The following is a 27,149-nucleotide window of genomic DNA, read 5'->3' as shown; positions in this document are numbered from 1 at the left end:
AGTCCTGAAAAATGTTTGTTCAAAATAGTGCTCTCAGGTGTTGCTGCCCAAGCCAGGAGATTCAGCAAAGACCCTTGAAAAGCCTGCGCTCTGATACAGTATAACCCAGCTGCCTTAGAGCCACTGACCCTCAAAGCTGGGCTTTCCAGGAGATCAGCAGACAAAGGGCAGAGAAAGGCCGTGCTCTTCCCTAGGTAATTTTCTCTCAGGAAACCTTACTGAAGCCAGCTGCCCCATGACTTCGTTCAGGCAAGAGGTGGTCCGGCGGCAGCAGCCCCCTTTCGGCCAACACCACGAAGCCGGCCAGCCCCCGAAAGGGCTGGGGCAGCTCCTCGGGCCGCCGCCGAGGCCGCGGTGGGCCGGTAGCCCCCTCCGCCTGCCGCCCGCTCCCACCCCCGCCCTCGCGGCTCCGCATAAAGGCCGAGCGGGGCCGCTGCCGCCCCGCTAGTGGCGTGTCCTGCCCGCGGGGCGCGGCGGCGACCTGTGCAACCTCCTCCTGACGTTCGCCGTGCCTGTGGCGTTGCGAGCTTTTTTTTTTTTTTTTTTTTTTTAAATTTTATTTAGGCTCCTGTCGCAGCTGCGGCAGCCGGCCCTCCCTCCCACCCTACCCCACCTCTGAGCTGCTGCGGCCCGCTCCAGGCTTTCCCCAGCAGGGCGGTATCGCGGGGCTGGGCCAGCGGGGCTGCGGCGGGGCGCGGCGCCGAGCGGAGCGCGGAGGGAGGGCGGGCGGGTGGCCGGAGGATCCCAGCGGCGGGGAGCCCACCATGCCTGCACGCTGCTTAGGGAGCTGCCCGGGGCGGCTGCTGCTGCTGCTCTGCCTCTGCTTCAGCCTCCCGGGAGGGAGCCCCGCAGGTAAGCGCTCCCCTCCCTCCTCTCGCCGGCCGGCGCCGGTGCGAAGCCGCCGCGGGGCTCGGGGTGGGCTGGGTGAAGGGGTCCGGGAGCGCCGCCTCGCACCCGGTCCCGCGGCTCCTCGGAGCATCCCTCTGGGGTCCTGCTGCCGCCGGGCTAAGGCGGTGGCGTGCCCAGGAGGCGCCTCTCGGCCCGGCGGTGAGGCTCGTCCTTCCATCAACCGCCCCCCCCCCGGGCGTCGAAGCGAGCCCCCCTGCTCCCCGGTTTGCGTCGCCATGTCCCTCCGAAACCGGCTTGGGGACAGAGCCCGGGCCTGCTGGCAAGTGGGGTCGCCCCCGGGGACGGGTGATGGTCTGGTGGCTCCAGATCCTCCGCCCTGCCCGCCTTCTGCCTCGCAGATGGGAGGATTTATTAGTTCCCGAGGCTAGGGCAAGGGAGGTTGAGGCGTAGTGCTTGGTTGCTGCCATATTTTTAACGTTATTAAGGTCCTGAAAACCCCCCAGTCCCTCTGAGCCTTAAGCAGGTAAGCTAGTTTAGTCAAACATCAGTATACCTTTAAGGGTCTGAAAAATGTCTCTTGGAGGATTCTTATGTAGCAGCTTTCAGTGCTGCTTTTAAAATATTCATAAAAAAAGGACCTGAATGTTCTGGGATGTCTGCTTTCTCTGGTGTTTTTCAGCAGTCCAAGAGCAGGCCAGCCCCTTCTAAGGAAGCAAGAGCTTACTTCTAAAATTAGTGGGATTTCTATTATTGACCACTGTTTCTAAAGTCTGGCAGAATGCCACAGAAGGGTGATGGATGGAAATACCAGATTTCTGCATATTTTGCATAGAGGATGCAGTTGTTGGGGCACATCTTGCCAAGGCTGGCAGTTCTGCATGTTACGTGAATATTATTAATGCTTTAGCTGCATTTTCCATATGCTGTATATGAGTAAGTAGTTACACATTTTGTGGTTCCTCTGTTAATCACTCCAACACTGAGAGGAGAGCTATACAGATTCCTCCATGGTGATAATCTTCAAGTTCATAGTAGTTTAACAAGAAAACACTGAAGGACAGAAAATGTCTTGTAGTTCTCAAAGCTTGTGTAAAATATGTGTATTTATGTACACACATAAAGTAAAATACCTTTTTAACAGGATCTCAGTGATCAAAAAGTTTTGTGACTGTACATGGCATAATATTTGTAGGAACCTGTGAGTCACGGTTTGGCAACCTGGCCAGATGACACTTAATTTTTGATGATTATTACTACCAGAGCCTGTACCTAATGGTGACTGAAGCAATTCTAAACTTATGTAAAGCCATCAGTGAAATGAGATCCTCTTTGCCAAAAACAAAACAAAAACGCTCTGTTAGGTAGTTTCTGCAAATCTACCATCTTTCTAAAGTAGTAGATACCATGTTTGGTTTTGAGCAGACATCAGAAATGAAACAATGACTTTACCCTGTTTTACCCTATGTGTGTATAAAGTGAGGCTATTGTTTCTCAGACTTCATATAAATATGAAAGCGTTTAAGAGAAGCAACTTGAGTAAGTAGAAAGGCTTCATACTATGGTTTGCATATTGCCTTAAGTGCTGGAAAATACTGCTTTATTCTTTCAAGCATAGAGACTATCTGGACAGGTTCTCCAAAGTAAAGTTCTTGCAACCTTGGAAGAACTGAAAGAACTATTCTAACACTGCCTTTTGGTGAAGTCCAGAAAACAGTATGTTCTGGAGAAGTGCAGCTTCAGCAGGCTTCAATCAAAATGAATGTTTGCAGCAAAAGCAAATGGAAGGAGTACCACATGCACAAGGACTGAGTTGCAGGAGTTTTGGTGAGATATCCCCCTGCAGCTGGTCAGGCTGATGCCAAAAGGCCTCCTAGATGTTATTTTCAGATAAGTAACTTGAGTAGTTTTTTTGATTCTGTTACTTTTGTCTTCCAGTCCTGACAAATTTAATTGCTTTGAAATATTTTAACCATTACTTTTATTCTGTACTGAGTTTAGGGTAATCTCTAATTGCTGTGTCAAGATGTAGAGTTCTTCAGAGTTTGCTGCTTCACTTGAATGCTGTTTCAGTTGCCTGGGTTAGTTGGAGCACATGCTGCCAGATTCTTTTAGGAAGAGCAAACCCACCACGTCTCATGTGCTAGCTTCCGCCCCTAAAGATACCAAGGAGCTCTGTGAGTGGTGGATACACCTGTTTTCTTAGACTCTGCTTCCGTGTTCTTGTTTTCTGGTTTGCCCTGAAGGCAGGGCTTCTCATAGGGGCATTTGAAAGCCCTTTGTTTGGATCCTCCGGTGCTTCATGAGAGCTCAGACTGCAGCTTTTTCCTTTCTAGTGGCACTAGGAGATTCCGGCTGCCAGTCTTGGAAACTGCTGAATGCATTTCCACAGGAAATAATGGGTATTAAATTCATTGATAATAAACATTAATTTAATGATGCTAAATTATACCAAATTGTATCTCATTCTTTCCCTATTTAACCATTTTTCTCTGCTGCATTTTAGTGAAGACATTTAAGTGGGCCAGGCTGTTTGTAGAAATCAAAGTGAGCAAATAAATTAAAAAGCCTGAAATTTCTCTGGTGATTACAAGTATGGTATACATCATGCTTTATCTCCCAAATACTGGCTACAGCAGGGGTGGTGGAAAAATACATTGGTGTCCTCATATTCATCTGCTCCTTTCTGTGTAAAGATCAGGGCAAGAAGAACTCAGCAGTCCTCACTATTGATTAAAGCTGATGCAAATCAATTGTAGGCTAAGGCATTCCAGCCCTGAGTCAATAGTTTGAGAAGTTATTATTGGATATGCTTACATCACTGCCTGCCTTGGTCACACTGATCATGCAGCAGTGGGTCATCTCGATAACCTATGCTATTCGGCAGGATGCATATGAAAGGATGAGGTGTGGTGGTACTTCCATGCCATGTAGTTTTATGTACGGACAGATGTAGAATCAATGGTGATCAGAAATAACACTCCTCAACTGCTTTCACTTGGTATGTTAATCAAGGAGGACAGCCAAGATGAGAATCCTGTTAGTATGCAAACCATGTTGCATACTAACATGGTATTTGGCTTCATTGCAGAGTGATAACAGAGGTGCTGTAGAGCTTGGCACTGGCGCCTTCTAAATTTATCATCTTGAGGGATTCTAATTACTGTGCAAGTGCTATGTCTACTAAGCTGACACAGAATCAGGTGATCCATGGCACCATGACTCCCTCAGAATGCCTCAAGATGCTGCAGAGATATAAAATTCATGGATCTTCAACCTTAGCCTTAATATCAGGAACATTATACCCCTCCCTCTCATCACTTCTCTCAAGCAGAGAATAAGACTTGTCTTTCTCACAGCTGGTTCATAAGGCAGCAGGTACTCAGTCTGAGCAAATTTCTTTATTTCTTACCTTCTTTGGGAGAATGGCAGAGTGGCGCTTTCAGCTGTGGGACCAGTGCACTAACTAACTATGAAAAATAAAATGCCAGTTGTGAATAACCACAAATGCTTTGTTTTAAATTACACTCTTCAACTACCTTATAATCTTGATCCAAACTGGGTGAAGTATGATGTGCAGATTGAGAGAGCAGATCGTGCGAGCCAGGCATGATTCTGATGCAGTTTAGTGATAGTACACTGGAGGTGCCACTGGGAAAGCCTGTAGGCTGTCTGTGCCTGTAGTGCTGAAACAGCATACGAGTGTTAGTAGCATTGTTCACTTGTATGAAACTTTAACAGCTGCTCTGAAGGCACATGGCTCTCAACAAGTATGAATGTGTTCAAACTGATGCAGTTCTTCATTTTTCATTCCATGCTTGATGCTGTCTTGAATATCTAGTAGAGTTTATTACCTCTTCTGTCTGTACTTAAAACTGCAAAACACAATGTATGTGCCCTTCTCTCCCTGGCTACAAATGCAGCTTTGTAACAATTGGCCAAATCACTTAAAAGCTACTGATGTGAGGTTGCTCTAAGTCAATGGAATATGTCCTGAAATAACTAACCATGTGAAGATAATCTTTATTTTAATCTAACTAGTTCTGTCATCCAAATGTGAGAGCAGAAAGTAAGCTGAAAGCATCTCTGTCTTTGTAAATTTTCCAGGGATCTTGAATTCACAACTGAGTAGTGACACAGCAGCATACTAAAACTAATTTTAAAAAATTTCCCTCTTCCCCTGCTGTCCTTTCTCCAGTCAGGAATGTAAACCAAAACTCTGGAGTGTTGCTTGAGTCTTACAAAAAATGTATTGTAAGAGTCAAATCAGACTTGTGCTGGTGTTGGGGAAATTTGAAATAGTGATTAGCATTATTTAGTGAAGTCAGTGTACAGGGTGACACAGATACTTTGATGAGCAAAAGAAAAGCTGATAGTTGAAGGTAATGTAGTGGTTCACTCTGTCAAAAGGTAGATGTATGCGAGGTTGTAATGGATTTGTTATTGTATTGCTGAATCCGCCAATCTGTTTAAAAATAATCAATTAGTATCAGTATTATCTGCTGCCATAAGCTAAGCCTACAAACAGGATGGGTCTCGAGTACTGGTTATAAAGCTTACTAGTCTGCTGAAATTTCTGAAGAATAGCTGAGAAGAGTGATCTGACTAAAGGCTGACTAGAGGAAAAGATCTGAACACAAAACTCTCCATCAGGTAATTAGAAAGGTCAAGTAAAAGATAGAGCCTCTTCAAGCTCTCTTGCCTAAAATAAGCGAAAGTCAACTAATTAAAAGTAAGTTCTTTTGCATTTTGTCTGTTTATGCTCAGAAGTCAAAAAAACAATGGTATTGGGGAGGCTCTCTGAATTCTGTTCATGAACTAGGTATTTCTTAATCATTTCTGAGAGAACAAAGCTTCTTTAAAGCCTTTTTCTTTTTAGATCTAGCTGTGACACCACAGGATGCCAATCAGACTCAGGAGAACTCTTTGACTCAGATGCCAACTGGACTTAAATCATCTCCTGGTAATTATTTTATTTCACTATACCTAGAGTTATTATACTTTTTTCCCCAATGATCCTACCTTACTGTGTGTAGAGTTTACACTTTCTGACTAATTAATTCTTTTGTAATATTCTTAAGAAGAAAAAGAAGCAAATGCATTATCTAGGCCTTTTTAAGCCACTTCAAAAATGTAAGCATCATAAGCAACTCATGGACTGTGGAAAAAGCTGACAGTTCCCGTGAAATTGCCATAAAATCAGACAATGACCCCAGAGGAGTGACAATTCCCAAACCAGAAACATTGCAGGAGGTTCTGTTCCAGCACTTATCACTTGACAATTTTTCATGTGAAGACTTCGCTCTTGTATTAGTGAGATGTGCAGTAATGTCACAGAATCATTTTACCTTCATCTATCTAATTATCTACATGTCCTAACCTTATGTTGTTCCTGCCCTTTATTTGGGGACCCTAATTGTGGCTGTGATTGTGTAGTGTGTTCAATACTGGAGAAGAAACTGATGATTGTTTATTCCTACCTCAGATAAGAGCAGCGGGAGTTCAGCAGCGCACCAGAGCTCTTGCTGATTAACATGGGCTAGGTGTATTTATATGTGAACTCATAGCAAGTTCTGATAAGTTATTCTAACCACTCTTCTATCTTTGAAGATGGCGCTAGTTCCCTGATGTTCAGCTTCAGTGCTTTTTTAGCAAAATGTGTTTGAGAGCTGGAGTAAGTGCAATATCTAATGGATTTAATAACTGTATGCACACGCATACAAAGACCTATACATGAGGTAAAGTACTTAAGGTATTTTGCATAATGTGACCTTATTTGACTATGTTCATTTGATAGGCAGTTTGAGGAAGAAAGACAGTATGAGAAATCTATCAGTGTGCAAGCCATTCTATGAGTTGTCTGTTTTATTTTTTTATTTTTTTGAGATAAATTCAGAAGGTACCAGTGCCAGTTTGTATGGTAGTTGTTATCCATCACCTTGAAGGATTTCAGAAATGAACCAGGTGATGCATATAGTAGGCTCACATAAACTTGAATAATCGAGAACAACCTTGGTATGCTGTTACAGCATTTGCACACGTACACAGATTATTCCCAGACCTTCTTCAGCCTTCATGTCTTATTTCAGGCGTAAACTTTTAAACTTGTTTGTTTCTACTTCAGACAGGCTTGCTTGCACTCCTGTTCGGAGAAAGACATAGTGTCTAGCAGTAGGAGACAGTTTCATAATTTGGTTGCTTAAAAAAAGGCGAATTTTGGACTAGTAGTCAGGATTGACAATACCACTCTACTGTCAACAGCTACCAAATGAACTAGCCTTAAGTTCTTCCACATCGTCCACCTTAATATACAGGTTTATTGTTTCTTTAAACTGACTGAAGCATGAGGGAAGGTGTGAAAGCACAGATGGCACAACCCGGGCATAAGGCTAATTGCCTGTGGCATAACATTCCTCAGGTTGTGAATTGACATGCTGACATGGTGAAAAAAAAACAAAACAAACTTGCTTTACAGAATGGGCAATCAGTTTGAAGGCATGTGGTACCTCTGCTTACACTTGCTCAGAGATAGACAAGGTGCAAACCACTAGCAGGGACTTCCTTCAGCACAACCAGATTCTGGCAACAGCTATAGCTGAGAAGCGTGTGTGTGTTTGTTTTTTAGAACCGTACCTCTAAAATCATTATTTTATGCAGCGAAAGGAAAGAAGAAATACCTTGAGTATGCTTAGGCTTTCAGAGATGGGTTTTCTACTGCATAGTGATCAACTCTGCCACCCAGTGCTTAGAGAAGCTGTAGCCCAGTTTTCTCTTACCTGCCACCCAGTGCTTAGAGAAGCTGTAGCCCAGTTTTCTCTTACCTTCCTGACTCCAAAGGGGAACACCTGGGAACCTTCTCAATCCATAGACAAGAGAGATAATGAAGTCATTCCTTCTACATAACCTGGGATCATTTCCTCCTACAGTACTGTATGATTAGGCAGATTCAACCTAAAATGATAATTCATATTAAATTATGTAAACAATAAAAAACTGAGAACAGAACTACTAAGTATGTAAAACACATGGCTTAAAATACATAGTGTATTTTATTTAACGTGTGGATTTTTATTTTTTTTGTCATTGAAATGTAAAGATAATAAAGTCGATATCTAACAGCTTTGTTTTTAAACCTTTCAGAGCCCATGACAACTATACAAACTGTGAACCGGCAAACGCGGGGAGGCAGCATTACAGATCACTTGACAGTTGGACCTGATGCATCTACACTTGGTAAAAACAATTAGATGTCTTATACTTTAGAAATTTCAGCTACCCCAAGGTTCTGCCATGTCTTTTTTTTTTTTTTGTCATTTTTGTTTTAACTTATCAAGTAATTATCTTGGCAATTACCAATAATATATTTCCTCCATAAAAAGTTTGAAATCAAGACTGTACAAGTTCTGTTTAAAGCTGTACAGAAAGGATCCGGAAACTGAAAAAATGGAAGATTCCTGTAGTTGCATTGAATTGACCTTTCCTTTAAGTGTATTTTCTACTGCATTTTCCCAGAGCGTGCACTTCAGTTTTCTAGGAACTTGTTTACTGAACCAATTGTTCACATTGTTTACAGAACCAATGAAATTGAATTGTTTACAGAACCAATGAAACAATTACTTATGTAGAAGTGGAAGGGTGATGTTTCCTTAGCTGGTCTGCATCTGCTGTTAAAGCTACACCTTTGTTAATTTACTTTATTGCTCTGTTCTTGAAATGTGAAGAGCAGAAGTATAGTGGTAAGCATAAAGTTTAATCCCACAGTTGCCTACCTGACAACTATCTCAAGTTTTGTAGATTTGTAAGTGTAATCTCTTAGCAGTATGCTGTCCTTAGCCCTACAGAAAAGGCATATTGCTGGCCATCTAATCCCTTTTAAATGTCACTTTTGCCCCCAGAAGGAAGGGACTACACCTAAGTAAGGCAGATGATAAAGTGCGTCAATGCATACTATGGGGGGAAGCAAATTCCCCGTGAGTATAACAGGAATCTTGTGGAGTATTGTAGAACTCTGACCATGTACCACTGAAACCCAGAGCATTCTTGCCTCTAGATTCAGTGAAGCAGTATTTGGAGAAGATGGTCTACCTACAGCTTTGTGGCTGTTAAATTGTAGTGGTATCAGGAATAACTGTTCCATCCTTCTGTATTCTCTTCCTGTTTTTCCAATGTTTGTTACTTTTCTAAGCCCTGTTTAACTTTGCTGTAGTACCGTACAGGTCTAGGATCCACATCCTGTCCTTAAGAAAAGGACGCATTTAAAAATGACTCATTGAATCAGGCTGTGAAATAGATAATTGTGGCCTTTCTGGAGTATTCTGAAATTTACATTTAAAGCATTATATAAAAAGTAAAAACCATATTCTAAAATGGTATAATTATTACAAAAATGGCCATATGACCCTGATACTTACAGATTGTGGCTACTAATACAAACTATATGAAAGGATCTCCATAGGAGTCAGCTTTGGCAAAGCTTTAGTTTTTTTTCCCCCTGAAAGATTGTTGCAAGAAACAAATGCAATACCATATTTCTGCATGACTACCTTTTATAGCATCATAATATACCACTTCACTTTCCCCACCACCTTGTAGGTCTGGATCTTACCACGCAGGAGTTCAAGCAGGATACCAAGTCGAACATATCTCATGACTCTTATGAGAAGCATGAAGTAGTCCTTCCTGGTGAGTATGTTCTCTTCCAGTTACGTTACACCAAATATCAATGATTGCATGCAATATTTTCTGTTTCAGGAGATAAATGACGGTAACTTCTTTCTGAAGTAAGCCATTCACAGCAAGTGAATGGGCAAGTGATGAGGTCATTTAGAGAAAAATGAATGAATTAGTTGCATTATAGCTATTTTTAACCAAAAAAAATAGTTATAATATAAAAATAATAGTTATAAATAGAAAAACTGATCTAACGGGAATTACTTAGAATTGAAAGAGATCATTTAGAACTCCTGTGCAAAATACTGATATGATATTTTAAGGATAGTCACATAGCATTTATGCTGTATTTTCTTACAGAATGATTTTCTTCTAATATAAAACTAGGTACTTAAGATAGTGTCTGTTTCTTGCTCTGGTACAAGTACTCTTGGTACAGATGCCCAAGATAGCAGCCTACCTAATGGCTAATCTTCAACAGCATAGGGTTTTCATGTTCCATTCATTTCAAGTGTGGATTTAATTTTAGAATAATGAATTTCAAAAGGTACCCTTTCTATTTTTAGCCACTGTGACTAACCTGACTGTAAAACTTTACTACTGTGAAACTAATTCTGTTTGCAAAATTACTTTGATCATAAACAGCCGAGGTGAGTTATGCTTGGCTTACTTACTGAGTTTAATAAATGGATCTAATAAATGAGTTGCACTGATTATGGCTCTGCTGTATAAGATTGATGTGTTGTACCTCTTGAGTTCAATAGAGCTGTAATTTTTCAGCTGGGACTTGGAGTTCTGGGCATGCTGTTCTGTAAGCTGAAAATGTCTCTGCCAGACCCAAAAGAGTTGGAATATTCTTTGGGAGTATCTGGTGGTTCTGCTTCAGCCAGACTTTTCTGCTTTTTAGGTATGATTTTCATTAGCAAGTCAGAGGTGTACTTTAAAACTTTTTCTCTGAGAAAGGACTCAAGGTGTGAAATCCAAGTACACTTTTTTGACTGTCAAGTACTACAGGGTGGGCGTGCGGTTGAGGTGAGGTCCAGAATGAATTTTCACAGAGTATTAGATGGGCTAACCTCAGTTGTGTCTAGAAGGCATGAAATAAAATTTATGAAATAAAACGCCAGTGTTGATGAGTACAAAGTCAGAGGTGATTTTTTTTCTTTCATAAAACACTGTTTCTTTATATGGATTGGGGAGGATAACTTTGCTGTTGAAACCTACTTTCTGTTTATGCGTACTTCAGGCTCATGGATCTGGTTAAAAGCCAAAAAACAGTTACTTTTTCTCCTACATTGCAGGGTTTTCAAATTGACATATATAATTCCAGTGGCTCATTAATAGGAGTCAGCCATAAATAGGTTTGAAAATGGTTTGGTTTCAAGCTGAGCAGCTATAGTAGTAAAGGCCAGATCCAGCAATAATAAGGTTGTGGATTTTAACAACTTCACTGGCAGCAGGACAATATCCGTAATTTTACAGCACTGAAAAAATTTGCAGCTGGCTGATACATAGATGCATATAAATAATGACAAGTCAAGCTCCTTTTGATATTACTAATATAACATTACTAATATAACGTTAATATAACCTGTCAAGGGAAGTGATTGCCCTTCTGTACTCTGCACTGGTGTGGCCTTACCTTCAGTACTGTATGCAGCTTTGTGTTCCACAGTATAAGGAGGACATAAAACTGTTAGAGTGCCCAAAGGAGGTCTGCAAAAGTGGTGAAGGGTCTAGAGGTGAAGAGATACGAGGAGCAGCTGAGTCCCTTGGTTTGCTCAGCCCAGAGCAGAGCAGGCTGAGGGGAGGCCTCATGGCGGCCTGCAGCTCCCTCACGAGGGGAGCGGAGGGGCAGGTGCTGAGCTCTGCTCTCTGGGGACAGCGACAGGACCCGAGGGAACGGCATGGAGCTGGGACAGGGGAGGGTCAGGCTGGGGCTTAGGGAGAGGGTCTGCACCCAGAGGGTGGTTGGGCACTGGGACAGGCTGCCCAGGGCAGTGGTCACGGCACTGAGCCTGCCAGAATTCAAGATGCGTTTGGACAATGCTCTCAGGCACTTGGTTTGGTTTTTGGGTGGTTTTGTGTGGAACCAGGATTGGGACTCAGTGATTCTTGTGGGTCCCTTCCAACTCAGGGTATTCTATGATTCTGTGACGAACTATACGTATATAGCAATACACTTCTAATCCTCTAAGTGTGTATTCATTACAGTGTTGTTAACCTTTTTTTTTAATGTCAGATACAAGTCAAAACGGAGGTTTAGACTGTGCAGACACTGTTACCCCAACTCCTATCTCACCTCCTGTGAGAACAAAGTATTTCATAATTTAATCCAAAACAAAAATAAATCAAATCATAGATCTGTCTTTCTCTCAGTTATATGAATATGAATCTATATTTGAACCTTCTAGGATGTCTACCTGTATAATTGAGTCACTATGTTGTTTTTGTAATGGGTATGTATAATAACTCAGTTATGTTTAAAAAAACCCTGCTGTCAAAAGCTGATTTGTATTGTAATTTGTTCACAGTGGAAAGTGTAACAATGAATACTATATCCACCTATAATCCTGTGTAATGGTGAGCGCTATCTTTGAATCTCTTCTTTCCTTAGAGCAAATAAATTAGTATTTATATGAAAAATATCTTCTTTTCAACCTCTGTTAGATGATTCTGGTCCTGCTGTGGTAAAAAATATCACTTTGGACCGTGCAGTGAGAATTGAGCTCATATGCAAACTGCATGATAAATATTCCTCTCTGAAAGTGATTCAAGTGATGTGGAAGAAGGGAAATGAAACAATTGGACACATCAATAAAACGGAAAATAGCTGGAGCATCCAGTAAGTAGCATTCTTTCCAGTTTGACTTTAAGGAATTATTACATCATTCATTTAGGGATGTGTATATGCCTGTGTATATTAAAAAAGAATTGAATGCAATGATTAATAGGTGCTCATAATAGCATACTGAAGCTGAGAAGAGGAAAGAAGGTTGCAGTTACATCAAGCCTGGAGGAAGATCTCCTGTTTCTTCTTTCAGTGCTGGATAAATAATGTTTCTTCAAGACAAGAATATAGGATAAGGGTAATGGTTCTTTGAGGCCTGGTAATTCTGTTCAGTAAGCAAAGTAGTAATTGCAGTCTGAGATTGCTAATTGGTTTCAATTTCTTTTCCTACTACCGTTATCTACCATTCTCTCATCAGAGTTGTTTTGCAGAGGTTTGAATGGCATCAGTGACCAATTTTTTACTTCATAACCATCAGAAGAAAGAGAAGAAAGAATAAGATTTACAGGAGAGATTATTTGGCTTGGTTTAAAGGTTTTCAGAACTGTTTTACAGCTCTGCATAAACTCGAGAAATAATGTAAAAATTGTTATTCAGTTGATACAATTTACTTTTTTTTCTTTTTATTATTTGACTTAAATGGGTTAACTTTTACCAGGTAGTTCCAAGAAAACAAAGCCTAAAGAAATTAACTTAACACCAGTAATGTCCATATAAAATTTCTGTAATGGAAAATGTGATGAGAATGTTCTATCGCTGTTCTACTACTCCATGTACACAAACACAAAAAATGTCTGCAAAATCAATCTAGTCCAGCATCTTCTCTGCTGTTAAACTATAGGTGACAGCTCTTAAGCTGTTCTGTGTTGGACCTAAACTATTCCATTGGTGGATGGGCTTTAAAAAGATCAAACCATTTAAATTATTTCATATAGCATTATATTTATAGCATATGCTATAAATTTCTCATGGTGAAGCCACATCTAACTCAGTAAGTTGTGGATTATACTACTTAAAGACATTTGGTCCTGTGTGAATGCCTGTGAATAACAAGGGTAAGAATGGTGTGTATTTTCCCTATATGCTTTTTAATTTCTTAAAAATGTTGTGTTGGTTTACATTGCACTGAACCTGGCGTCTTACTGTTTTACCAGTGTCTGTTCTCTGTTCCACTACTAAACTTTGCTGGTTTCTTCATAATGTTAATCAGCAGTAACTTACGGCTCTAGGACACACACACAAAAAAAAAACCAAACCAACATGGTAAAACTTTTTTTTTTTTTTTTTTTAAGATTGACAATCTCGGATAACAGTAAGCTGGGAAGTTACAATTGTACCGTGAAAGGTGAAAAAGAATTCAGCGCGGTATTTCATTTACAAGGCAAGTTATGTTATATTTTGCTTCAACTGACAATTGAAATCTGGTATTAATGGTTCCTGGTAATATGGAAATTGCAGTTTAATTTGATGAGTAGTCACTAAGCTAAGTGAGTATGACTACCAAACACAATTTCCATAGAACTGAAAGAAAGCTGAAGTTTTGCAGCAGAAACTAAAAGCCTTTTTAATAAAACCTGATAACAAACAAAAGTTTGTAAGCTGATTTTATTTATTTTTTTTTCCTCTCCCCATAGAAGAGTAACTTATTTTTCCCCTACCTTCCCAATCCCTCCAGAGGGAGTACATATTCATTACTTTTGGTGCAGGTTGGTTAGAGTGGAAAAGGCTCTCTGGATGGTATCTCATATTAGTTCTTCAGACAGCAGAGCTGATGACTTGAAAACTTGGCCTTTGATTTAGTGTTACATGAGCAGCAATGATTAGCAGAATGGGGGTAACTTTTTTTTTTTTTAAACAAATTCAGTTGTATTTCTGTAACACCAAATTAATGCTTCAGTTTGTCTTTAATTTATATATTGTGTAAGAACAACCCATATTATAAACAGTAAGTGTGCTTCATTGGAGAGCATGAGTGACGAGCTGAACACTTAGACCTTCTTTCTCCAGTAATTTCACCATTGATAGTTATAGATAAAATCCAGTTGAATGAGAAAACATGGAAATGAAACAAATACAAGATATTGAGGAGATGCATCTCAGATGGAATTTACTTCCATTCAGTCTACACACCATCCAGAGTTTGCAGTGAGCATGGCAATCATTTGATTTATGAAAGCTCCTGAGACTCTGTACTAGGAGAGATTCTGACTGAAAACGGCCTCCTAAAAACTCTTGACTCTTAAATAACTACTGTAACTTCAACTGATCTAACTGGCAAGGCTGTGTAATACTCGGTGCTGCAAACTGGCTTTGTTCAGCATGGTATCTGGTCATATGACTTTAGGAAACTCATGAACATTGAAGTTTTGCATAGTGATGTTATCTGCTTTCAAGCATTCAACCAGGGAAGACTACCTTGCTATTCTGTGGAAAGACAAAGTTGTGGTTTATTTGAAGCTCTTCTTTTCTGAAAGGGATTGTATACTTCTCTTACCGATATGTGGGTAAGATTTAGTTGAACGGCTACCAAAGTTTGTATAGATTAAAAAAGGTAAGGGAAGCCTTATTCTTTTGAAAATGTAAGATAACAATTTCAGTAAGGGCAAAAAATACATCAACAGGAAGTAATCTTTTCCAGAACACAGTGCATAGGACTGGTTGATTTATTATAAGAAGGTGGGAGAATTGCCTCGCAGTAGCTGAATACTGGCACAACATGTCACATGATTAATGCAACAGTGCAGGAAACAGGAAAGAAATCCTTGAATCTTTTAGTCAATAATGCCGTGAGAATAATTCTCAAGCAGCAAGAGATGAGTAATGTGTTGGTATAGACAAAATGGCTAAAGTCATTACAGCTGTGACTAATGCCAATAGCTTTTCCAGTTGGCTGCTAGGCACTGTTGGATGTGTTGCTTCTTCTTCTGGCACCACTCCTCTCCTGGCTTGGAATAATCCTGAAGGCTTTGAGAGGAGTTAAATTCTTCTGCAGGTCTGCAGGAAAGTGTAATGTTTTGAGAAGTTTTATAGGAAGTTGAGATTATTAAACATGGTGACTTTTCATGAATGTTTTAAACTAGTATTAAACTAGTACAGAGTGTTGTAATAATGGCTATATTAACAAAGGCTATATTAATGGCTACATTAACAAATTGTAGTCTTCAGTAACTTATACTTGCCATTTGTTCATGGATTTTGCTTGCTTCAGCAACTGTCCCGGTATGTGTGCTGTGAAACAAACCTGTTCTTTAAAACAGTGTGGAAAACTGATATAAATACCTGTTTGTTTGTGTGTGTTTTTTTTTTTTTTTTTTTTTTTTTTTTTTTTGTAGCAGCAGTGTTTTGTCTCCATTCTGGGTGACTTGAATAGAAAAAATCTGGGAGGACAAAGAATACAATCCCTGCCTGCAAAATAAACTGCTCTGTTGGAGAGCCAGATCCCAGAATGCATGATGGACATTAATGTCTGTAATCATATCTGAGGTGGTCACGTGTTGCTGCTTAGGTCTACAATTGTGCTTTGAGACTGATAAGCATGGCCAAAATCTTTTTGACTACTATGGAAATTTGTTGGGCTGGCTACAAGGATTTTTGTATTTGCTTTGACATGTTTTCTGCTTTTTTTTCCAACTTGATTTCTTTTGTACCATGTGTAAATTGCAGAGGAGGTTGTAGGAGTTATTAGTGAAGTTGTATCTTTTAATGACAGAGGTGAAGATATTCTGACACTACTCTTTTAAATATGCCAAATCATTCTGTCATAACTGCTAAAAGTAAATTTTTGGCATGTTTTTTCTTGTGTGACCAATAGCATTTAAAAGATGTACCGATCTGTACTTAGAGAGCAATGAAACTTCACAAATGAAAATAAAATAAAAGGAGAACATGCTGGTAGACATCAAAAGAATGAGGGAAGGGAGGGGAAAGGGGAAATATGTAGTCTATCGTGATACATTTGCTCAGCTCTATCTCTGTGCAATGCCTCAACATATTCAAATGTCATTTATGGGCTTCTGCTCTTGGAAGGCTGCAGAGTATTTGCAGTTGTAATAGTTAGGACAAATAGCTCCAAAGTTGGAACCTGACGTCTTGTTTCTTGTGGCCAGGTTCCTTGCTTAGCAAGGTTGGACAAAAAGTCCTTTTTACTGGCATATACCCCAAAATTGTTTTTACTTTAGCTAAGAAAATATTTACAACTATAAAACTCCCTTAATCTATAAAGATCCTTTTCAGTTATATACAAAAAGATCTGCATGCAGATCTTGCTTGATGCTATTACCTGGTAGCATTACAGCTGGAATAGAAGTATGGCAGTTTCTAAATTGAGTGAAATTGCAGAAAAGCTTCTGTAACTGTCTAATGTACTAAAAATGAAACCTAGTTCACAGCTGTCAGGGAGGTAAGAGGAAATGGACGAGGGTAGAGATCACCAATACAAGTTGGCAACTTTAATGATTATATATAAACTCAGAACAGTATTTCTGTAGTCTTCTGTAGAAACTCTGTATTTGGAACATCAGCCTGAAATTACTTTTCATTAGTCATGTGGTAAGTGGTATAATTACCTGTTTGTCATTCAAAGGGAAATAAAACAAATAGACTACTATGAATATGTATCTAAATATATTTTGTCTTTTTGTAGTATAAACCTATAGTCCTCACTTCATGAACTTTTTTCTACCTATTCTTAGTACCGAAAATTGACGTAAAAGACAAACCTGTAATCGCTTACGAAGGAGATATAGCTTTGCTGGTTTGTAAAAGTCTCAATTCTACTCCCATTTCTTGGACCTGGTATATGACCAATGGAAGCGAACAGGTAAGATTCCCATATGTCAGCCAAGAAAAAAAAGAAAAAAAAAAAAAGAGCACAGACACTCTGAAAAGTATAATCACTTCAGGCACTACAGACTGCATTTCCATGAAAGGTAATGCAAATCTCTGCTGGGGGGGGGTTAAAAACAAAAAAGGCATTTATGCGATGTTTAGAAGTACTCATTATTACAGAGATGTAGTGTTTGTGTTCTGGCTTGGAAAATAAATATTGTACAAAAAGTCTCTGCTATACTCCTACAGTCTGGAGTAAAGTAGTAAATCAAACTAGGTGAGTCTCATGGTACCTTTTAAAAAATAAATAATAATAAAAAATATATTAATGATGGTTACATTTATCAAATCTTACTGTTTGACACCAAAGAACCTTACCATAGTAGGATGATTTCTTTAGACAAGTAATGTTTTTGGAAACTTGACAGAGAACAGGAATGTCTCCGTTCGTTTTCTGATTGTCTTTACAAGCATGTTCCCATTTCCTAGCCAATAAGACCTTTTTTAAAAATGGACCTGAAGGTAGTCATCAGTGAAGGTGGACACTGTTGTGCAACTTGATTCTGAAGGAGCTGAAATAATCATTTCACTTCAGCTCCTACCTTGAGAGCCTAGATCAGCAGTTTGCCACCATTTAGGTTCCCCATTAGCCTGAGGAGCTAATGTGATCTTAAATTAATTGACTAAAGCAAGTCAAGTAACTTGCTCCCTAACAGTACATATTTTTGTTCACTAAATATGAAGGGAACGCATGGTGCCCAGCTAAGATAAATTATTCTAAATCCATTTAAGGTGGACTAATTATATCTCATAAATGACATATTCTTAATTTTACATCTCTATACTACTTTCTATACTAGAACTGCTACAAGTAATTTGATTAAACACTTTCTCATTGTATTAATACGACTTCTAATTTTCTATTTTCAGATTGCCATTAATGACTCTTTGGTGTTGGACAAGTATGTAATAGATAAAGCATTTCCCAATGTAACCCAACTGAAGATACTGAAGCTCACCAGTAAAGATGATGGTGTATACTGGTGCGAAGCTGCTTTTGAACTAGGAAAAAGCAAAGGAAAAATGAAGCTTAAAGTTCTGTCAGTCATGGTGCCACTCAAGCCCTTTCTAGCAATAGTGGCTGAAGTTGTTGTATTAGTAGCTGTTATTTTCCTTTTTGAGATATATTCGAAAAGGAGAGAGAAATGTGCAGGTAGGCTCTTTTTAGTCTTTCCTAGTTTTCCATTGACATTACAGCCGAAGGCTGGATATGACTTACACTGCTTCACATACGAGTTCTGTGTGACTTAGTCTGTACACTTCCTGATAAAATAATACAGTGTTTTAGGAAAATGTACTTCAGAATTTTTAACCTTTTCCATGAATCTTGAATTCAAGTATGGATTTCTTTCAATATGAAATAGCTCCTCATAAATGATTTGATACAGTCCTTAATATTTTTTCCCCTTGCTTCCAAATTAATTTGTTTTGTTATACCTGTTTGGAGAATGTGTGGGAATGGAAGCAACTGCAGGTGGTAGGTAAAAAGTAAACATCTAAACAAAATTCAGTGATCCTGTTTGCTGAACCAAAGGCACATAGAGGAGCCAAACTAGATGTGCAAGACGAAACAAGACTTGATATATAATTATATGTATGTATTATATATGTGGGTAGTACATGCATAGGTATGCATGTATTTTATCTGTATATCTATATATGTGTATACATTAATGCATATCATGTTATATACTATATATAAAATCACATTCATATAATTTGATCAAAGTTTATTGACAGATTTGCAAGTATTTCCACTAGGTAGAGGAACAATTAGAAACTTTAAAAAAAAAAAAAAACAAAACAAAACATAAATTGGTTTTGCTTGTGCATAGAATTAATGATATAATTAACAATAGGATAACTCTTTTTAGTGTTTACAGTCAAGTAAGACCTTATATAATTCTGTTTTACCTTTTCCTGTTATGCAGAAATTGAAAGAGAATTTGACCAAACTGAGCAACTGTAAGTAAAGAATTTATATTTTATATTTCAATACTTCTTTCATACTAGTTGTTATTCCAATTGGCAAAGATTAATGAATGCTAAAGTACAGTTCATTCTCTTTCTTAAGACTTCATAACTCCGGATTGCAGAATGCTGTTTTCTACCTGGCACTTAATTTTGGTGTTTGGAAGATATTTTCAATTTTCTTTTGTTAGGAAACTATCTTCTCATTCTAAAAGGACAAACACATTCAAGTGGAAACTTTTCAGAAGAGCTTTGAATTTTTTTTCTGACATATTTCTGTTTTGTCCTTGTTAATGTGTTTCTCTAAATTGCATGCAGTCAAAGCCCTGATTGTCCTAAGTACCCTGTAAGGCTGTAGTGGCTGGGTGTTGGGAGCTGGTGTTGTCAGCTGTCTTGTTAACTCCATCTTCAGGAGCGACCCTTCACTGTGCAGAGAGCTTGGGCTCCCTGGGCACTGGATCCACTGCCTTGCTGGAGTCAAGGGAGCAGCTGCAGGCACTTCTGCCACTGTTCTGTTAGAGTGTTGGTGGTTCACTGTACCTTAGGATGATGTGTTTTTTAAAGGGTAGTTGACCTAAATTTTACTTCTCTCCCTTTCCTGTCCCTTGAAGCCCAGACACTTTGTCCTATTAATTTTCCTTTTCTCTTCCAAGATGCCCAGCAGTTCCTTTTTCTCTTTAGATGTGTTGCAGTTGGCTCCCATTTTCTTTTCGCTCAAGGACTTTTCCCCTACTATCGTGGATTTGCTGTTCTTGTTCCTCTGAATAGTGCCTTTCCCTTTTTGAATTTCTTGCTGCGGTGACCTTCTTTGTTTCTGTGCACTGTTTTCACTCTCCCATTCTTTTTTCAGTGCTAGCTGAATATACGTTTTAGTGCTTTTCCCCTTATCCAAACAGCTTTAAAGCTGTAATTCCATTATACTATGAAGTGGGGATTTGTCTTGGGAATATAGTGTGCTATTATACTGCTGAATGTTTGGGGATATGTCTTGGGCTGAAAATTGAATAATTGCCTTTGTTGCTCAGCCATGCTTCTTATAAATGTGCTGAAACTGTATTACAATAGGACTATAACACAATATAGTGGACTAAAGTAGTAAGTTTTCATGTTAGATGAAATGCAGGATGTTTTGTGATGCCATAGTTTTGATCAGCTCCTTGATTTTTAATTCACAGCTCTATCTCATTAGATAACCACATGTAAGGAAAATCTATTATCCTGTGTACTAGTTGTCTCATTCTAATAATTGAAAGTTATTTCAACTACTGGCTGCTTAGAAGATAAATTTGTATACCACAGAGAATGTCTCCAAAGGAACACTTCTTGTCTGTTACGTCAAATGATGACTAATATGTAGCTAAACTTGGTTGATGAGATTATAATTGAAATGTCACATCCAGCAATGTATTAGATAGGAGGATAGTGATTCAGAAAGATTTTTTTTTCAGCAAGGGAACTGTTAATTTAAGTCTAGCATAAGTCTTGATTGTGACCAATGTAATATAGTCAGTTGTACTGACAATGTTATCCTGTGTATTGTTTTTACGTTATTTATGTGGTCATTTACTTTATATACAAATTTAAAAGAACTGAATGAAATGATAGCATAGCAGTTACTTCTGGGAAGACTATCGCTGTCGCATGGTGCGTTGTTTTTGAAAGTGATTGACTCAAACCGTCACTACTTGGCTCAAAGACTCTACTTACTGTGTTTCTGTTGTTTCAGTTTTGTATAATCTTATTTTTCTTATAAACCAAATATATCTCAGATGCAATCTGAATCTTGGGATGACTATGCTGATCCTGCATTTTGAAGTTGAGATTTGAAATTTATCCTCTTTCTTACAGTAAATCAGAAGAAAGCAACGGTGTGGAAAACAGTAGCACTAGACACAGAAAAGTTTAATCCGGTTCCTAGAAATGTAAGTAAAAGACAAAATCCATAGAGCAAAGTTTACTTTTTTTTTTCTTGGTGTACCCTAATACAAGGATAACGAAGAAATCCACTATGCCATCCCAAATGTTTGTAATGTTTGTTTGTTTATTTATTTAAATGTGGGGACAACATAGTAACAGAGTTCCCATTTAGATGAAACAACATATAGTCATTAATTGTTTGACATAGCAAGATAGTGAGTCCAGAACTTTGTAGCTGAATGCTGTCATTGTGGAGTAGTAGTTCCATTCACCCATGCAGGCCTTAAATTAGGACCCTGATTAACTTCCTTAATTGTTTGCTTCCTGATCATGAAACATTTCTGTGAATTTCAGAGTAGGTGCTGAGATGCAGGATTGTTGATGAATCTTTCAAGCTGGAATTTTAGATGTTAAGTGGGATTAATAGAGGAAGGATGCAATAACAAGGGTAGAACTCAAAGTGGTGAATGTGGCAGTACCAGAGATCTGAAACAAGGGATTATAGGAGTTTAGGAAAGACAAAGCTCGATAGATAGTGACTGAAGGAACTAGTGGTAGAAGAAACCAGAGGATTTGTATCCCTGTGGAAGGTATATAATGAACTTCCTAGATTCTGTCCTGTAGTTTAATGACAAGCTCCTGCTTAGGCCATCTGGAAATGCTTGTAAGAAGATCTGTCAGCTGAGGACCAAACCTACACTCTCTAGCTGCTTCCCCTTTATCATTCCCTCTACATCTGGCACCCTGATCTATCATCTCATGATGAGAGCTTTGAGAGACTTTGCATTTGTGTAACTGCTTGGACTGCCTTCTTCCTTCTCGGAAGTCACCTACCTCAGGGAAGAACATTTCCATGTCCATTGTTCTAAAGACCAAAATGAGAATAGTGTGAGGTAAAGCACGTATAAAGAGAATAACAAATCAGAAAACAAACAAGAACAAATGCTTTCCAAGAGTATGTTGTCTTCACTGTTTCTTGCATGTTATTGTGCTTGTTGATTGCTGTGACTTAGGCTCCCATGGACTTAACCCATTTGGGTTAAGCACCCTTTTCCATAGTCATGACATATGACTCTCACTGAATCAGTAAGGATTCACGTCTCCAAATTGGGTTTCATTATTTACCTAGCCCATCATGAACTGAACTCAAATACTTTATTAAAAATAAACTGGAATGCAGCTTACTTTCAAACAAACATAGAAAAATATTACACAGCAAAATAATAGAATTGATGTCATAACGTGTTTATTCTTTAATTCAGGAGATTAAGCCTACAGAAGCGGAAATCATCACAAAGCTACAGAAGATATATGCAGCTATGCATTTTAAACATCAACCGTGCTTCTACATAGACTCTTCTATACTTGTGAGAAATATGATGCTTTTAAAATAGCTGTGAAATAGCTCATTTTATACAGATAATGAGTTCTAATATACTGCATATAGACTTTTGGTGTTTGTAACATTGATATTTGTCATTTACTAAAAGGCAGTTTGTATGTGGTCAGATTTCTTATTGTTTTGTGACTGATCTGTTTAATTTTGTCATAAATTAGAACTATGCTTGCTTTTACTGAATGAACAGGTAATATTATCAAAAACTGGATATTGAAGGCTTGTTAGAAAGCTGGACTTGCAAGATCAAAAATGTATTTCCACCAAAGAAAATGCCTTTTACTAGCATATAAAGCAAATGTGACATACAGCCACTTTTACCAAAGAAATGGTCAAAGGGAAATCTTTAGCATGACTTTAAATGAAGCAGTTCTGCAACATGCAGTGAACAGGAAAATGTCTTCATTATAACTTTTGCTTAGCTTTTTTTAAATCAGAAGGAAATATTTGAGGAAATGTTTTGAGTACTTAAGAATTTCTTTTAAGATGTCCTGCCGTATGGCTGTGGTGCCAAACTATTTCCATATAGGCTAGGCACTTGAATACTGTGCAGATTAGGTGTTTTGGCACTATTTCAGAATAGATGGAAGAAGCAATGGGGTATCATATCAAAATATAATTGAAATAATTCCTTTCTACACTTCTACAAATGTAGACCACAGGATGTATGAGATATGCAGAACCAGTTCTGACTATACTTTATACAGAACACAGAAATTTTAAGAATTTCACCTATGCAGTTCTTAACATATACTGTGCAATTCGTATTTCTACTTGCTTCTGCTTATGGTGTTGCTTGACAAACTCTTATCAGAGAACAGGTGATGAACAGGTGTTGAACAACGAAAAATTCTAGGGTAATACAATAAAGCAGCATGAGTACCGCTAGTTCTGTTTACACACAGAATTGTGGCACTGCTTAAATTATGCTATTGTTGTAGAAGGGTTAGCTGCCATAATAAATACACTAATTAATTGCATTATATATTTGGCAATTGAAAATGTGCAACTAATGGAAGAACAGGCAACTAATAGAAAAACAGTTGATTGCATTACTAGCCTTTTTTTGCTAATCCAAAAGAAAAAATAGAAAATATTTTCTCTTGTGGACAGGAGAAAGTGGGCTCTCCAAAAGCATTTCTTCTCCCAACAAAAATATAAGGAAAAAAACAGGCAGCATTTGCAAACTCCCTAGTCAAGTGAAAAGAAAATACATAAATTGCATTGCCTCAAGTGGCCATTTCTTTTTGAAGACAGAAAAAGGTAAAGGCTAGCATTGGCTGTTTTATTAGAAATGAGCAGAATCTAGTCTGATCTGTACTTAAAGCTGCTACATAAATGTGAAAAAGTAGCAATAAACAATTAAAGGTTAGAGCTTGAATAAAAAAACAATGGAAGTATATAAATATGAAATGAATGACTGTAAGGGCTGAATACTGATAAAGATTTCCCTTGATAAGATACAATGTTTATTATATTTTGCCTTGGAGTTTCTATGCACTATAAAAGACAATGCATTTACAGGTTTTTATATGAATTTCTTATTGATATAACAGTTTTTTTTGCTGTAGCAAGTAAATGTTTTCAGGTTAAAAATAACTACTTCTGTATATTGATAGTTTGAAACATAATTTTAAGTTTGTCATTTGTTATAGAATATGGATTTTTGTAGGATATGCGGTAGTAAAAAAAAAAAGGGGGGGGGAAGCTTACTTATAGGTCTATGAATTGGATTCTGAATAAAGCAGAATTCTTTGTAACTAAAATGAGGCTAGGTACAGTCCAAAAAAGCATACTATAAGGTGAGGAGGGGACAGGGGACTTCTCATCAGAAACTGGAACAACTTTTTTCTGCCTTCAGTTAGCATTTCTACATGATCTTATAATTGTGGTATGAGGTCTTGGCCACCCATAGGCATGTTACATGAATAGTGTTTTGTCTTAGTGAACAAGGGCTGCAGTGACAGAAGGCAAGAACCAGAGAACCTAAACTGTACCTTAGATCTATGATGTGTTCATCCTATTAGCGCTGTATTAGAATCAAACTGGCTGCTGAAATCGTAGCTTGATCTTTACCTGCCACCAGCATGTTCTGCTTGCTCTGTTTCCAAGGGACTTGATATTTTTTGGGTTGGCAAGTAGGCTTATTCTTCATGTCTGCCTTGGTTCAGACCTTCTAGGTCCTTTTTTTTATCATTTCCCATATTGAGGGAAATGATAAAAAAAAAAAAGTATTAAATAATTGGCGTAAGTAACTGGTGTAACTCTAAAGGCAAAACCAACTTTTTTAGTTTAGATACCATGAAAGAATCTCTAAGGATCTATAAATACATATCTCATGAGAAATAGTTAACACATGTTGTATATATTCACAATGTTCCTACTGCAGTTGTTGTTTGTATCTGTTTTATTATGCAAACATAGCATTTAACAAAACAAAAAAGGCCATTAATAAAAAATAGGTAATTCTAGGCAAAGACTCTCTTCATCTTGTTCAAGCCAAAAGATACCGAATCAGAGCCAAAAACAATTCTTAGGTTATTTCCTTCAAACACAGCAGTTAAATCCAACTGTAAGGATCCACAGTATTAATTCTAGTAAGCCGTCATCTGTAACAACTAAGTTAAACTGGTAGGCTGATTCAAACCATTGTATTTGTCTGGTAAACCTTGTCTGCCTGGATCAAATCCTTGTTTATTTGGCAAGAAGTGATATCTTACTGTTCTCCGTACCAACAAAAAAAATTAAGCATTTTGTGGAGGAAAATAATTGCACTAAAGTCTTCAAAAGAATGCTAAAGGGACATGTTTCCTAATGCTTTGAGCTATTCACTGAAAATCCCTCCACTTCCTGTACATGCAGAGCGGCTGCAAGACCAGATTCCTAGTTAAGTTCTACAAATATTGGACAAATTTACCAGATTGTGAACATGCATAAAACCATATGAATACTTCCCAAGGACCGAAACCTAGGAATTACTTAATAGTGGGCCAGGATAATTAGCTGTAGGTCTGTTGATGTACAATCCTGAGAAAGAGAGGAAAAAAGCCATCATTACTAATGTTGATACCAAAATCTGCATGTGTGCACCTGTAATTGTTTTTTTTTTAGCCAAAGAAAACAAGGTTTATATTCTGCCTTATGTATTTAAAACTTTCAACACCGTTGACTGAGCAACTAAAATTTTAACTAAAAATAAACTTTCTAATTCTAAAAGAAAGTTGATTCTTGAAAACTTCATGTTTCGAGTAGGTTTGCAGTCCTGTTTTCTCTTCGAGGACATGCATGCATAAAATGCATTGAACTACATATAAAATAAGATAATCAAAGTTCCAAGGCTTACAGCTTTATACCAAAGTGGTCTTTGATTTGTCTAAATTTATTGACAACTGACTGGGCTTGTTTTTGTTGTTGAATTTTATAAGACTTCAAACTTCTAATGTTTGTTCCATCTTAGCCAAAATGACTTTTTTTTTCTTAAAGATATTGTCTGGTTTGTTCTTGAATCAACCTTCCATTTAAGAACATAATGATTGTATTATTTTTCATTAGTAGGGTAGTATTTCCATCAGCTGACTTGCTGAATTATTTTCAAGTTGACATTATGAGTTCTTCAACAGTGCCTTGAAAGAAATAATGTGTTTACCATAGTTAAGTTCATTTTTTTCTCTTTTGAAATGTTTGTCAAGAGCTTGAGAGGAAATCTGACAGCAAAACCTATTTTTCTATTAAAAGACTACTGAGCCTCCTGCTTTTATGATGCTTGCCATATTTTACTCTCTGATTTTATACTCTGTGCTCACTTGACTGTTTTGTTTTGCTTGAGCAGTAAGATGTATACAGAAAATGAAATACCTTCTCCTATATGTTTAATATATATGCAATAAGGAGAATAGTTATAAGTAGTATGAAACAGCAATATTGTACTTTTAGAAATAATTTCAATAAACTTAACAAAGAATCTATAAAGTGAAGTCTGAATTTGTGTGTTGCCTTGGAAAAGTGAAATCGAACTCATTTTATTTCTTTGTCTGTATGAATAACCTTTAACATGGAACATCCACAGCTCTTCTGACCTGTTCATCTGCTTGACCACCATACTGCCTTTACTCAGATCTATAACCTTCTAGGTAGAAATTGTCAAAGGAAGGTGTTGTCCAGGTAATTCCTTTCTAAATGCACATACTGCAATTAATCCTTCCTTAGTGAGACATGTAAGTTGATCAGAACCTATTCTATTTCCTGTGTCAATGGGGGAAAAAGTTGGTATTGTTCCAGGATAACGTAAACAGCTGAAGTGAAGTCTAATTATGCAGGGTGAGTCTCAGCATCTGAGATACTGTTATTTATTTTTATTTTTTATAAAGCACAAGATATGGAAACACATTTAAGTGGTTTTATTTATTCTAAGAAAACAAATCTCAGCAATGGGCTTGGAAATTGAAATATATATTAAATTCTGCTCTCTATATTGAGAGATCTAAGGATCTTCCATATCATCACAGAATTGCTTGGGTAGGAAGAGACCTTAATGATCACCTAGTTCCAATCTCACTGCTGTGGGCAGGGATGCCACCCACAGCATTAAGTTGCCCAGTGCCACATCCAACCTGGTCTTGAATATCTCCAGGGATGGGGCATCCACAGCTTCTCCAGACAACCTCTTCCAGT

The 27,149-nt window shown here is 38.1% G+C and overlaps 1 protein-coding gene across 2 annotated transcripts; it reads left to right on the top strand.

Annotated features, from left to right (window-relative positions):
• The first annotated feature begins 550 nt into the window (after positions 1 to 550).
• On the top strand, positions 551 to 26,447 carry EMB (embigin). 2 transcript variants are annotated; one of them, XM_068666683.1, is made up of 12 exons: positions 551 to 852; positions 5,726 to 5,809; positions 7,987 to 8,079; positions 9,439 to 9,528; positions 10,083 to 10,166; positions 12,187 to 12,361; positions 13,600 to 13,688; positions 16,999 to 17,126; positions 18,065 to 18,347; positions 19,126 to 19,159; positions 21,014 to 21,087; positions 22,345 to 26,447. In XM_068666683.1, exons 1-11 carry the CDS (start codon positions 765 to 767, stop codon positions 21,069 to 21,071), a joined length of 1,206 nt encoding a protein of 401 aa, XP_068522784.1. In that variant the 5' UTR covers positions 551 to 764; the 3' UTR covers positions 21,072 to 21,087; positions 22,345 to 26,447. The 2 variants fall into 2 exon arrangements, with proteins under 2 accessions (XP_068522784.1, XP_068522785.1); XM_068666684.1 differs by lacking the exon at positions 10,083 to 10,166 and having other exon boundaries at positions 555 to 852.
• Positions 26,448 to 27,149: the final 702 nt, after the last annotated feature.

Source organism: Anas acuta, chromosome Z (assembly GCF_963932015.1).
Source record: "Anas acuta chromosome Z, bAnaAcu1.1, whole genome shotgun sequence".
Classification (NCBI taxonomy): Eukaryota; Metazoa; Chordata; class Aves; order Anseriformes; family Anatidae; genus Anas; species Anas acuta.
The sequence above is the reverse complement of the archived record's forward strand: the minus strand, read 5'-3'. Positions and strand labels throughout refer to the sequence as shown.